Source organism: Thermobia domestica, chromosome 7 (genome assembly GCF_964235325.1).
Source record: "Thermobia domestica chromosome 7, izTheDome1.hap1.1, whole genome shotgun sequence".
Classification (NCBI taxonomy): domain Eukaryota; kingdom Metazoa; phylum Arthropoda; class Insecta; order Zygentoma; family Lepismatidae; genus Thermobia; species Thermobia domestica.
In genome coordinates this window covers 286,504,225-286,519,957 of record NC_137460.1, presented here as the reverse complement: position 1 = coordinate 286,519,957, position 15,733 = coordinate 286,504,225, and the positions used below count along the sequence as shown (strand labels likewise).

Genomic DNA, 15,733 nt, shown 5'->3' with positions numbered 1-15,733 from the left:
GTGTGTGTGTTTTTGTGAATTTGTTCGCGTTTGTATGGTTAGCACATACGCCTTGAGGACGGGAGACCATGGTTCGATTTCCGCTGGGAGCTCATGTAGTTGTTATACCACTTTAAACTGTAGACCCATGTCTCAAATGCGCACACATATAAAGGCTTTTCAGGCTATGCCTTTGGTACACTTATGTTCGTACTTGGGAGCCGTCGGAAATTTCGGAATACAGAGTCCCGTAGACCGAAAAGTAAGAAGCATGGGTACAGTAAAAAACTGCCATGGAAAAAGCTTTTTAGGCTATGTTAATCCTTCTATATAATGTACCTAGCTTGGCCGAGTTAGAATGGAGGAAATGCAATCACCTTCAATACTCTCTGATAGAAAATATTCTCCAGGTATTATTATCCTCCTCTCCTGCAGAATGAAAGCCCTGACGAAAACGCAATATCATTTACGTATCACCACAACCATATATTGTGTAATATAACAAACAGTGGCAGTTAGAATCCAGTGTTTTTTTTCAGAAATCCTTCCGAGGGTTAGATTTCATCTCCCCCTCCCCCCAAGGACTAAACTAAATAAACATAGGGATTACTTGTTATTTTTGTACAAGGGATGCAATTAAAGTCCCAGTTCAGCACATTCACACTTAGACTTTGATCCTGGAAGAAAACCTGTTAGTATTGTCTCTTGGTTTCTCATGTGGTCTCACATACATAAAGTACAAGAGTGTAGAACTTCATATGACATCGTTAACGGAATTTTTCCTGAAATCAGGAATTGTTATACGGATAAAATTAAAGGATGGAACATGTTTAGAGGACTTACACGTGACATCCAACTATAGTTCTCAACAAATGTGTTACAGATGGAAATGTCTGTATTGACTCTATTTTGTGGTACTTACGTTTTATTTATTTACTTTCCTCAAATTCATTGGGAAGCAAGTAAAGACTGTACCTGTAAGCGTGATAAAACGTAAATGTACCGTATAATTAAGGGATTTTTTTTTATTTCTTAAAATAAAAACTACAATTTTAGTCCATCTCATATCTGCTAAGGAGGTAGCGGACCAAACATAGAAACTGTTTATTAAAGGTCGTTAACAGCAGGGGTTTCATTCAGTCAGAGGGAAAAAAAAGAATAATTGGAAGTTTCTATATTCAATATAAAAAGTTAAACAAGTTTCTTATGTTTGGTTGGCAGTAGAAAGTTGATAAGCCTAACGTGGTTGAAGCTATAAAGGTTTTTCTGAAACCTATCAAATTCATGAGTCTGAAAAAAGATAGCCTAAATCAGCATCCTCGTATATTACTAGCAGTGAGTTACCTAAAAATTACCAAATAAACTGAAGAAAATTAAATATGAACAGATAATGACGTACCATGACTTTATTTCAGAAAATATAAATAATTTGACTGATAAAACACATAAAAATGTTGAAGAAATATAAACATTTTCATTTTCATTGTATGTATGCGCTTCTTGCGTAAACGTTCAATATAATTATGAAAACTGTTCAATAAACAAACAAACAAAAAGCACCAATCACAATCATCGGTAAACGTCACATATGTAATCGTCTTTGTCAGCTCCAATACATTCAACATGTGCCCAGTCTGAACACATAAGACGCATAACTCACATTTCATCATTGTCTGAACAGAACATGCATGAAACATCATTTTCTGGTGAAGCAGTGTATTCAATGAGAATTTCAAGTGTTGAAAAGAGAGCTGAATTCTGAGATACTGAGCGTTTTTTCATCACATTTCCTTCGATCTCACAGCAGTTATGGCCTCAGTCATATTTTCTTTTGGCCAATTGTGATTATAGTGCGTGGTTTTCTTTCCGTTTTCCTAATTAAAGCGGCTTCTTTTCGGCGCTGCAACAATGAAAAACTCCCTCAGAACTCGAGCAACTCTATTTCATTTTATATAGGACTATAGCCTACAAAGATTAGAAGCTATAGGGTCTACTAATGACATATATGCCATTAAAGAGGGTGCCGGTTTAGGACACCAAAAGGGGTGCCGGATTAGGATTTCAACACATGGCGGAAACAAACGTAATAGTCTCGCAATTAAAGTTTATAATGCATTACTAAACACGTATTTACTAACTTTGTAGTTCTTTAATTAGCTACTATAATGAAAATTTTGCCTACTCATACTCATTTATCGTGAAACTTCAGATTTCTCTGACACTACCAAAACTTGCAAGTCACTCAAATCACAATGCCTACTGATTCTCAGCCCTCAAACTGTGTAGGATTACTTTCTAATATCAGCGCCTTTTCTTAATCGGAGTAATTAATGTGCCCAGCACAACACTTGGCTGTTTACGCTTCAGAGAGACGCTAGAGACTGGGGCGCCGGATCAGGGATAGGGGGCTGATATTGGTAACTTTCCTCTCTCTCTGTCTGTCTGTCTCTCTCTCTCTCTCTCTCTCTCTCTCTCTCTCTGTATGTACGTATGCATGTATAATCTCCAACATATTTAAATTAGAAAAATGTTTCAGAAACATTTCCGGTAAAATTCATTTTAGGTATAACAAGGAATATGTACTTTTATTGTAACTGAATCATATATTATGAGAATAATGTAAAAGTATTTCTTTGATATATAATAAAATACTATTAGCTAAAAGCACAAACTATATTTCATAAACATGATAGTAAACAGTTTCTATTCATTTTTAATATCTGTTTTAACTTTTTTAATTAAACATTAGATAAAACATTCTGAAAATAATTCTAAAATACTGTATGAAAATATTTTATTTAACCCTAGGAAGTCCAAGGGAGGGGGCTTCTTGAACCCACTCGCTTGTATTTCTTGAAAAAACCCCGTCGTAAGTCTTGATTAAAATATTGAGAATTTTATTTGTTGTCTATTATTACTTCTTTGATAAATCCACATCATCAATGTGCGTTATTATTTAGTAACGTGTAAATTAAAAATTATTTTTAAGTAGTGGGCTCATCGAACCCCCTCCTTGGACTTCCATGTGACATATTTTCTACAAGTATATTTCCTGAACTTAGATTTTTTCGTTTGTATTTAACAAGGATTGTGTTCTTATGTTGGGAAACAACATATCAGCCACGAGTAAGTTCTGAATGCTTATTCTATATTCATTTGTTGTTAGATGGCATTATGTGAATTATAGTATGTTATACTGGGGGTTCGAGGAGCCTCCTCTTGGACCTACTTGAGACAAAAAACATTCTTGGACTTCCTAGGGTTAAGTTACAGGAGAAGGTAACAAAAACATTTCCATAAAAAATTAATAGGCGTTTTAAAAATATTTCTGGAAAATATTTCTCATATTACGAACGAATTTATTTTTAAAATATTCGAAACATTTTTAAAATTATATTTCATACGTTTTCTCGTAACAATAAAAAAGATTGCAAGTAACACGTTGGACAACATTTGTAAAATCTATGGAATATATTTCCTATTTTTTTTATATCATGTATGTAAAACATTTTCAGTATTACTTTGAAAACATTTTCTCTCTCAACATTGAAAACATATTACATTACATTCAACACAATAGTAGAATTTGTGAAAATTTTCCTTAGATTATTTTCCTTGTAACGTTCTAAAAATATACTTATTGTACTTCATAAAATGTTTTCCAATCATTTTTAAAAAATATTTCCGGTAAATATTTGGGATATTTCTCAGATATAACAAGGAATATATTTTCTCCAGTAACGGAAGGGTATATTCTGAAAACATTGTAAAAATATTTCTATAATATATCAGAAAATGTTGTTCACTAAAAACACAAAATATTTTCTAAAACATAACAGAAAACATTTTCTATTCATTTTTAATATGTTTTCTTTTCCCTGTTTTAAAGTTTTATATTCAAAATTCGAAAAAAATATTCTGGAAATAAGACTAAAATATTGTATGAAAATATTCCGTTTAAGTTATAACAGAAGGTTACCAAAATACTTTTGTTAAAATCAAGTAAACCTTTTTAAATCATTTCTGAAAAATATTTCTTATATTACGAACGAATTTATTTTTTAAACATTCTAAACGTTTTAAAAATATATGTTCAATATGTTTTCTTGTAAAAATAGAAAATATTTCAAATAACCTATTAGAAAACATTTTTCAAATATATGGAATATATTTCCTTTCATTGTTTCCCATATCATATATTAAAAACATTTTTATTATCATTTCGAAAATATTTTCCTTCTCAACAGTGAAAACATATTAGATTACATCCAATAAAATATTTCTAATACATTTTGTGAATATTTTCCTAGATATACTTTCCGGCTAACATTCTCAAAATGTACTTTCGGTAATTTCTAAAATGTTTTCTAAACATTTTTGGGGAAATATTTTCCGGAAATATTCGGAATACATTAGGGAAACCAGCATGGAAATCTCCAGAGAAGGAAAATTTTTTGGAAACCAAGGAAAATATTTTCTTTTGGTTGAGAAAATATTCCTTGCTGTGTGGGTAGTGACTGTTATCAAATGGCACCGAAAATCAACGTCTTATTCCACGAGACGCTTACACATACACACAAAAGCCACGACCAGTTATTGTTCTCAAGTGGAAAAATTGTGTTAAAATATTAAATATTTCGCACTAACTATCTTAAGTCGCGGAAGAAGTCACAATCAAAAGTAGCACTTGAAGCAATAATAGGACGTATATTAAATAAAATTAGTATACGAAACGAGAGTTCGACAGTCAATCAAACCGCAATGGCATACAGAAATACAGGAATTGATATTCCCGTTAAAACGATAAAGATAGATGGATTCCTTCTGAAACACGAGAATCCCGGTATGTGAGAGTGAGCTACACTAGCGACAAAAGATCTCACTTGAACGAAATCTGAACTAAAACAGTATACATCCGGCTTCCATTTCACTTTCCTCCGCTTGCTACGAACAAACAATTGCCGAGAGAACGATCGTGGCTAAGGAAATAAGAAACTGCACAAGAAGATGATTTTAAATATAAAATTGCTTTTGTGAACGTTCTTGTATATCATTTCATTAACACTGGCAACATAAAATATACGGGAAGTATAATAACAGTGTTAAATTCTTATTATATTTCAATTCACAATGGCTGGTGAGGCGTCTGTTAAGTTGGAATTGATGTGCAAAGAAGAAATTCCTTATGACTTACCTCAGGAAGATCCACTCGAAGGGAAAGGGTGGACATACGAACTGATGACTGACAAGAAAGAGTTAATATTATCCACAACGGAAGGAGAGGAAACAATGGACAAGGATACAGCTATGTGTTCTTTGGATGTGAATCTAAACGTTGATAGGATGAAATCAGAATTAACAGTAGAAGAAGATCCTGAATTTGAAAGGAATATAGAAACGCCTAGAAAAATAGTGGTTCAGGAGACTTGCGCGTCGTACTCTAATGACTCCCAACAATTAACAACAAGAAGTTTAAATTCATTTCCCCCAGAAAGGTAATGTCCAATTTTTCATATGCTAATTGGCTGAGATTGATAATACGGTTACATGCGTTCGGAAAGTTTGTTGGTTAAAAGCAATACTTCACGAAAAAAAAATTAGGTATGGGACATATCTCGAACGTAAGTTAGTTGTTGCACATACAGATCTTTTTTTTATGTGCTTTTGTTTATCAAGTTTTCGTTTAGTGACGTCAGGGTGAGTGACGTGTATTACCTTACGCCCTCTAGTGACAATACGTAAGGGCAGTTGTAGCGAGATGCACACACACACAGTTACAGTTCGTGTTATGTATGAGTGCTGTGCGCTGGAAGTTGCTGCTCTGTAGGAAGCAGTCGTATGCAACTATCGTAAAGTGCGGTCAACACAGATCGTGTGCTTGTCTAACACAGATCGTGAGTTTAAATAGTAAGTGAAGTGAATATAATTACGTGCTCCGGTGTGATTTTTATAGCTACTGGAAGTTAGTACTGCAGGAAGTTGGGACGTGTATAATATTGGACTCCAGCCTGTGCACAGGACTGACTGACAGTGTAAAAATCACGTCGTATCTTCTAGAAGATAGGAAGATCAAGGGGAGCATTACCTGTAAGAGAAGGTTTTTCCTTTTTATCCACGACGACGAACGGAAACCACGTTTGCGGAAATTGAGGTAAGATACTCACGTACTTTATTCAGTTTTTTTTTTTTTTTTTTTTTGTAAAATTTCCAACATACTGGTTATGGGCCCAGTGTGCTTAATAAGGCCCAGTGTGCTTACTGAAAGTTTTCCGAAATTGCTGTATCTGGTTTTAAGTGCTTGAATAGTGCAACGAACGGCTTACGCATTATTTTTAGGCGTGCTAGTGACATATGCATATTCTAAGTGAAGTGCAACTAGTGTGGTGTGAAGTGCAAATAGATTTATTGCATTTTATGTTTCCTAGTAGTAAAAGTCGAGACGCTTGTATTCAAATACACCTAGTAGGTTAGTTGGTCTGTGTCAGTTTTTTTTTTTTTTTTCTTTCTTTCTTTCTTTAAACACGAAGATGGATTTGTTAAAGAATATAAAGCCGTTATCGTGTGAGAAAGAGTGGCCCATATGGAAAAGAAAAATTAGGGACTTATTAGAATACCATGAAGGGACACTAGAAGTTATCGATGGCAAGTTGCGAAAACCGGAACTGTTAGAAGATTCCGCTTCAGAAGCTCAAAAGAAGAAATATAGAGCAGAGGCTGACGTTTACCGGAAAGCTAATAGTTATGCCAAGTCGATGATAACTAGTGCAGTAACGGATGAAGTCTACCAGAAGATAATGGAGAAAGATACGGCTGAAGAAATGTGGTTAGCTTTAAAGAAGCTATTTGAGGCAAGTTCCACAGATCAATTGTTCAAGATTTGTATGGACTTTTTCGCCTTTTCTTGGAGTGAAAGTGAAGATGTTTCCACACACATAGCTAAATTGAACAGTTTGTGGATGGAACTTAACAGTGGATTGAAGGACAAAGGACATACTGAATTACCGGATCTTTTGTTGATCTGTAAAGTGTTACATATCCTACCCAGTACTTTTGAAACTTTCAAATCAAGTTGGATGTTGCTGACCAAAGAAGTACAACGTACGTTTGACGAATTGACTACACAATTGTGTATGTTCGAAAGGAACTTTGTACAGCGGTCACCAGTAGGCAAGTACAAGGGTGCGTCTTCAGAGCAAGAAGCATTAGTAGTGAATCAACCGAAGCAATTACAGAAGAAGGTGAAGAAGGACGATATCTGTAATTACTGCAGACGAAGAGGGCATTGGGTTCGAACGTGCAAAAAGTGGATTGCAGATGGGAAACCGCCTAAGAATGAGAAGAAGAATCAGAAATCTAGTGAAACCAAGTTGACAATTGTCTATTCTGCGAACGAAGAATGTTCTACAGATGAAAATGGACCTTTCGTTTGGTGGATTGACAATGGTGCAACGAAGCATGTAACACACACACCCGATTTCTTCCTCAATTATCAGAAGTTTGAGAACCCGAGTAGTATTTCAGCAGCAGGTAAAGAGAAGCTGTTTGCATTAGGGAAAGGTGACGTCAAAGTGCTTTCAAAAGTGAAAGGTAAGAAAGTTGACTTAATCCTTACGGATGTGTGGTACGTTCCGAATATTACGAAAAATCTGTTCTCAGTTTTGGCCGCACAGGATAGGAATAGGAATAGTAAATTTACGTCCTCTACCACAGAGTGTTTGTTAGAAGTGGACGGAGTTGCTATCGTTCAAGGCAAAAGAAAAGTACAAGGGGCATTGTTCAAAGCGCAGTTTGAAACAGTACCCTCAAGTAATCGTGAAGAAGTGAATGTTGTGATGTCTGATAAAGCTCTTTTACAATTGTACCATAGCAGATGGGGACATCAGGACAAGCAACATATCAAAGATTTAATGAAGAAAGAGCTGAATATTTCTGTGAAAGATGAAAATGTTCTCTGTGACTCTTGTGTTTACGGAAAAGCGCACAGACTACCGTTTAGTAGTAGAAAACCTTCATCTTCAGTGGGACAGTTATTATCAGCAGATGTCTGTGGTCCCTTTAGTGAATCGTTTCAGAAATACAAGTACTTAGCTATATTCAGAGACGATTATTCAAAGTACAGGTTTGGTGTTTTTCTACATCAAAAATCAGAAGTGAAAGATGCCTTGAAACAGGTATTAGCCAGTGCCAAGGCAGAAGGACATACCATTAGAGAGTTTCTTAGCGACAACGGAGGAGAGTTCGATAATGCCGAAGTACGGAAGATACTCAAGGAGTATGGCATCAATCAACGGTTCACAGCGCCTTATACACCGGAACAAAATGGGGGTAGTGAGCGTGAGAATAGAACCATTGTGGAAATGGCAAGAACATTCCTTTACTCTAACCAAGAAGTGCAATTTCCGCAAGAGATGTGGGCAGAAATGGCCTCAACAGCGATCTACATTCTTAACAGGACCGGAAAATCTTCACAAAAAGGTGTCAGTCCATATGAACTTTGGAAGAAGAAGAGACCAAGGATTAAGCATATGAGACAGATCGGTTGCAAGTGTTACGTGCACATTCCAGTACAAAAAAGAAGAAAGATGGACAGGAAAGCCAAGCAAGGATATCTCATTGGTTACAATGGAGATGAAGCATATCGAGTCTGGATTAAAGAAGAAAGAAGAGTTATTATCTCCAGAGACGTCATTTTCAAAGAGAGTACACTTGAAGAAACGTCTCGAGAAGAAGTGCAACTACGAACAAGGGACGTTCAGAGTAGAGAACCGGAAGAGATCTCAAAACCTATAGTCAAGCAAGAATCGGCAAAAATGAAAGATGATAAACCGCTAGTGTTTCCCAAGCCGAGTACGGAAGAGAAACTTAATGGTCAGGGCATAGTGTTGCGAGACCGAGCTACTCTGAAGAAACCTGCAAAATACGACGATTATGTGATGGCAGTAGAAGAGTTAGTTAATGACTTAGACAGTCCCAGTTCCTATGACGAAGCCATACAAAGCAAAGAAAGTTTTGAATGGAAGAAGGCAATGGACAAGGAAATGGAGTCGTTGCGCGAGAATGAGACATGGGAACTATGTGATTTACCGCAAGGAAAAAAGGCAATTCCATGTAAATGGGTCTACAAGGTGAAGAATAACCCAGATGGTAGCATTGAGAAATACAAAGCGAGACTAGTGGCGAAAGGTTTTAGTCAGAAGAAAGACATCGATTACAAGCAGACTTTCAGTCCAGTGGCAAAACTTGGTACAATAAGAGCCATGTTGAGTGTAGCAGCGAATGAGGGACTACATCTACTTCAATTTGACGTATCCACAGCTTTTCTCTATGGAAATCTAGAAGAAGAAATATATATAAAGCAGCCAGAAGGGTACCAGGATGGCTCAGAAAAGGTGTGCAAACTTAAGAGAAGTCTGTACGGATTGAAGCAAGCACCCCGTTGTTGGAACAGACGATTTGGTGATTTCTTGTTTAATCAGGGTTTTAAGAAAAGTGATGCTGATCCATGCCTTTTTATTCGGGAAAGAGATACGGATAAAATTCTCTTAATTCTTTATGTGGATGACGGCCTGGTCGCATTTAGTAATAAAGAAAAAGTTAATGAATTCCTAGCGACGCTGAAAAGCGAATTCAAGATAACTGTTCAAGAAGAGGCTCACTACTTCCTGGGATTGGAAATAGAGAGGCGTGACAATGGCGATATCAAAATACATCAGACAGCATACACCAAAAGACTGCTTCACAAGTTCCATTTTGATGCGTGTAGAGCAGTAACAACACCTGTTATTAAAATGAAAACATCTGAAGAAGAAAAGGTAAACAAAGACTATCCTTATCGCAAGGCAGTGGGTTGTTTGATGTATCTCATGCTAGGTACGAGACCAGATATTGCTTACAGTGTGAGTGTGCTTTCAAGAACGCTTGAACATCCTACAGACACTGATGTCATGAGACTAAAACGTGTATTTAGATACATAAGAGGTACTGTTGGGCTAGGAATTGTTTATCAGCATAACAAGAATACAGGTATTCTTGAATGCTTCAGTGATGCTGACTTTGCTGGTTGTGAGAAAACAGGGAAGTCAACCACGGGAGTTCTTGTGCTGTATTCTGGAGGAAGTATAAGTTGGTTGAGTCAACGTCAAAGTATGGTAACAACCTCAACCACAGAAGCTGAACTAGTAGCAGCTACAGAGGCGGCGAAGGAAGTCATCTGGCTAAAACGGCTTTTCCAAGAGCTTACACAGCTGGAAAAGATGCCCGTCATTCAAGTCGATAACAGCGCAGCGGTGAGACTTGCAGAGAACCCGGAATTTCACAAGAGGACCAAACATATTCAGACCAAGCAGTTCTTTATTCGCGAAAAGGTGACACAAGAAGAATTAGGGGTGAACCAGATCTCAACACAAGAACAGCTGGCAGATTTGCTGACAAAGCCTATCATGAGAAATAGGTTAGCATTACTTTGTAACAAGATAGGCCTTGTAAATTAGAACATAGTTAGTTGTACATTAATTGTATATATATGTAAGTACCTTTGATATTATCCATGTATCATAATATTGACGAAAACTTGTCAACAAGGGAAAGTGTTGCACATACAGATCTTTTTTTTATGTGCTTTTGTTTATCAAGTTTTCGTTTAGTGACGTCAGGGTGAGTGACGTGTATTACCTTACGCCCTCTAGTGACAATACGTAAGGGCAGTTGTAGCGAGATGCACACACACACAGTTACAGTTCGTGTTATGTATGAGTGCTGTGCGCTGGAAGTTGCTGCTCTGTAGGAAGCAGTCGTATGCAACTATCGTAAAGTGCGGTCAACACAGATCGTGTGCTTGTCTAACACAGATCGTGAGTTTAAATAGTAAGTGAAGTGAATATAATTACGTGCTCCGGTGTGATTTTTATAGCTACTGGAAGTTAGTACTGCAGGAAGTTGGGACGTGTATAATATTGGACTCCAGCCTGTGCACAGGACTGACTGACAGTGTAAAAATCACGTCGTATCTTCTAGAAGATAGGAAGATCAAGGGGAGCATTACCTGTAAGAGAAGGTTTTTCCTTTTTATCCACGACGACGAACGGAAACCACGTTTGCGGAAATTGAGGTAAGATACTCACGTACTTTATTCAGTTTTTTTTTTTTTTTTTTTTTGTAAAATTTCCAACATTAGTAACCTACAATTTGGAAATTGCATGGCACAGATAGACAAGCGCTATACCAAATAAAAATAAGATCGATACGACTCATACAAATCTTATGTAGTTCAAATCTTGATATACTAATTATCTCTTTATTATTGATTACACACTTCTCACTAATGATTGCATATATTTAAAGTATGGGTGCTCGACAATATTGTTTTATTTATATAAAGACTTATGTAAAATAAGAAATCGTGAGAATGGTATTTATCCTAATATTTTCCAAATTTAAACGTGGAATGTTTTATATTGGAACAAAAACTATGGACGTTTGTGTTTTTACTTAGAATTTAGCTTAAATGTGTCTAGCCTCATTTTTCCGGAGGGCTTCTAAAGACATTAGTAAAATACAAGATAAAGAATATTTTAACCATCAATGGATGTTCAATAGGTAATAGTATACAACGGGTCCTCATTATCTCCTGTGGCGTAGTTTACTTCCAACTGTTGCACTACGTATAAAAATGATTTTATTACATTTAGAAGTAGTAACAGAACATGCAAGAAACCCAGATCATTTTGTATTCCCACTCCAACATGAAGTGTGAATACACCGTGATCTGCGTTTTTTATGTGTTCCGTTACCACTTCTACATCAAATAAAACCATTTTTATTCGTAGAGCAACAATAAGAAGCATCCACGTGCACGTGACATGCGATATGTGTTTCAAATGCCCCACATATACTCATACACTATGTACCATCATCATCATCATAGGTATTCTGCCTTTATTGGCAGGTCACTTGCCGCAGCTGAGAAGCTTCCATGCTCCACGGTCCTCCGTTAGCCTTTTCGTCTTCGCGTATGATCTTTCTGATTTAATATCATCCATTAATTGTAGAATACTATGTACAAGGTCACATTATTATTCCTCGCATACCATGTGAAAAAAAATCTATAAGTACACGGGGCATTTCAAGAATGCAATTAAAAAGTAATGGGGCGTTTACACTTAGTCGATTTGCGTTCGATTCAGTTGAATTGACGTCACTTTCAACTTAATCGACCGTGTAAACGGGAATTCAACTTAATCGCTTGTTGATCGATAGCGACTAATCGACTGGCAATTGAATTGAAAGACGTTCTATTTTCTGTGGTTGAAATAATTGAACACACCCATCGATCTGATTCGGCCTAGTTGCTTCGATTTAGTGGCAAATGCAGCGAGTCGATTTAGTCGTGCGACTAAATCGACCAAGTCGTGCGACTAAATCGACCAAGTGTAAACGCCCCCTAAGAGAGGGAGTAGAAAGCGAAAACGCGCACAGAATAAGGACTATATTATGTGTTAATCAAGAAATATAAGCACTGTAAAAGTTAATGCCTAGAATGACCTACTAAGTAGTATAAAAGTACTTACCGCAGAAGTTATGACTTCTTTATAAAATGTTTAATACGCAGTCGACACAAAAAAACACTCCTTACTTAGAATACTTTCAAGCACCAAAAAAAAAAAAAAAAGTCACGCACGTGGTTCGGCATCTACGCAGCAGCCATTTTCTCCTTCTTCCTGCTAATACCATTGTGCTCCCACGTACCTCCAGAAAACAACGTACAAGCTACGTCAATGTATGCAGAACCAAAACAAAAATTGCACCTCCACGTAGGCGGAACCTCTGGCTAGAACTACAGGACATTATAGGGCCCGCAAGAAAATTCTCGAAAATGCAATTTACCAAAAGTGAAAGTAAACAACAGAAAAACAAACTTCGAGTTGTGTTCAGCTCACAAAAACCTCTACACAATGACCCCAAACCTCTACGGAATAAACCCTCAAACCCGTTCACAAAAACCGGTGACCAATCAGAGCAATCTAGACCTGCTACTACTACATACAACTCTCAAACGGTTGAAGAGAATTCGCCGTGGATCAAAATAAACACGGAGTACGATCACAAAGGTGAAATACATATGTTGCTTTCTATATTCGTATCACCACGAAAGTGAACAACACTCGATTTGTTACCCCATTTTTAAGTTCCTAGATGTTCAATGAATAATCTGTAAAAGACTGCACTTCGTGCGTCCTCGGGAAGTGACGAGGCGTGACATATACTATATCCATTCATTAATTGTAGAGGTCCGTACATCAAACCATTTCATAGCTGCACTCATTTCTTTCAAGGAAGTCGACTTTTTACATTCCCAGGAATCATTTCTAGAGTATGGTCCTAAATTTCTCAATATATAATCACTTTACGGGCTTAGTGAACGTACATGATATGTGAATTATTGTACAAACAAAGCTAACCAGCATGTGCTAGATGGCCGGTAAAAATAAGATTGCTATGCAGATTAGGGCATTACGCAGAATGTTGGTAAACGAGGATAGCGCAAAATTCTGTATTTAGGATAAACTTACATGTCTTACGTGTTGAATGTGTTATTGTACGTTCCTAAGTATTTTATAGGTATCATCCTGAAATGCTTTCTTTGCTTGTATATTTGTGTTGCAAATTAACATAATATATTAGGGACGTAATTCCTTAATTATATGAATTCCTTCCTTCCCAAACGTTTTTCTAGTTTTGTGTCATGATTTGCCACCTTGAATTTTGATATTTCATTTCGCTTACAGTGGTAACTAGCTACCGTAACACGGGGTTACTTTGCACATCGGGCATTACTTCCCACAAAGTATGAAAAGAGATTCAGTCATTTGTTAGTAAAACCATGAACTGTAAACAGATTGGTGGTAGTTCATATCTTTCTCACTGGGTGTCTCTGTACAGTCATATCGTACTCTGTTACTGCGGCGTTATATATTCTGTCTGCTTGTAAGTATGGAATGCGGTGAGCGATAAATTGAATTTTTGTTTCATGGCGACGATCGTGGCAACTATTCTACAACCAACTTTACAGAATAAATAACAGTTCTTTTCATTTTTAGTAGTTAAGTTTAAGAAATTTGGATTTGTGCTTTTTACATGTTAGAAATTTATAAGATCCATAACGAGGAACTACATAATTTATACGGTTTACCCAACATTGTTAGGGTCGTCAAGTCTAGGAGGCTTAGGTGGGCAGGTCATGTAGCTAGAATGGAAGAAAGTAGAAACGCTTTCAAAGTCTTGACTGGTAGACCCATAGGAAAACGACCATTAGGAAGACCTAGGCGCAGATGGGAGGATAATATTAAGATGGATCTCGCAGAGATAGGAATGCAAAGTAGGAACTGGATGCAATTAGCTAAGGATAGAAGTCAGTGGAGAGCTTTTGTGAACGCGGCACTGAACCTCCGGGTTCCATAGGCCATAGTGTGTGTGTGTGTGAGAAATTTATAAGAACATTCCTAGGTAGTGACTACAAAGACAGTTTCAATTCGTTCTATTTCAAGAGCTTTCAAATTTGATTTTTTTTTTTTTGCGCTGCTCTGAGCCTATCGTACAAGTATGTACTTGACAACCAGCTATTCCTAGTAGAAGAGGCAAGTAGCTGGCTATTTTTTTTTTTTTTTTTTTTTTTTTTTGTAAAGAAGAAGGAAGTATTAATGTCCGTACTGACAAACAATGAAATAAAATGTATTCTTAGCATTAAACTTGTTTGAAACTTCCTGATCAGAACGGCTTCTACTCTGCGGATGGTATAATTTGAGATCGTTTCATTTCTTTTAGACGAGTGAAATGAATTGAGATCTTATTTGAGAATATAAAGGAACGTAAGAATATCTCAGGTACAAAGCATGAAAAATTTCCCAACCATTCTATTTTTAACATCTTTCAAACTTTAGCTGCTATTGCCAGTTATTTTGCTTCTAACTGCAGTGAATGTAATTTGAGATAACGTCTTTCTTATTAGGTGAGTTAAATAAATTTTGTTACTCTGCTTTTAGATTTTAGATAGAGTGAGAATGGCCATAGATACAAGTCCCGCAGGATTTTGTGTTTTTTATTTAAGAACAGTTTTGGAATAGAAGATTAAGAATAGATTTATCAATACAAAATAACTATGAAAAATATCTCTTTTGACAAAATAGAATCTTAATATGTTTTAAAAATGTGCCCGACGTCGGTTTCTTCTTTTTGGGTTCCCTTTAAAGGGGGGTGGTCATTATGACTACAATTCGATTTCTAAGTAACGTTAATATCAATTTTTGTTATGGTTTATCAGATAATATTCTCGTTATAGTTTTGAAAAGGGTATTTTATAAACGACTTTTCGTTCTTCTATATAGAACTCCTGTAGAACTTCTATATAGATCATCATTATTATTTATATTCATTTCAGAGCGATGTTAAATCAAATTTCATTGTGGGTTAATGAGATGTGCTCATAAAATGCCAGCGAAGCGTTATTTATTTATTTAGAAATTAGCCTTTTTAGAGTCCAGATTAAGAATATCATAAATACGATATTATTAAGTACATCCTGCTTTTCGGACAAAATTTCTTAGTATGATAGAAAACTACATCGTATAAGCTGCATTTCATTCTTGAATGTAGGTTTACATTAGTAAAGCACGATGATGGTTGAGTCCAAGTTTTTATGAGACGAAGATTTAAACTGCTTTAAGAAAAAATATTTTCCACTTTATTATATTTCTTACAC

At 36.2% G+C, this 15,733-nt stretch overlaps 1 protein-coding gene across 1 annotated transcript in view; it reads left to right on the top strand.

Moving 5' to 3' along the window:
* The first annotated feature begins 4,851 nt into the window (after nucleotides 1-4,851).
* The window catches only part of LOC145690997 (uncharacterized), a 35,299-nt gene continuing 24,417 nt past the window's right edge, over nucleotides 4,852-15,733 (top strand). Inside the window, exon 1 of the mRNA XM_081766473.1 lies at nucleotides 4,852-5,474. Coding sequence (XP_081622599.1) covers nucleotides 5,110-5,474 — 365 coding nt within the window. The 5' untranslated portion in view covers nucleotides 4,852-5,109. The remainder of the gene's footprint in view (nucleotides 5,475-15,733) is intronic.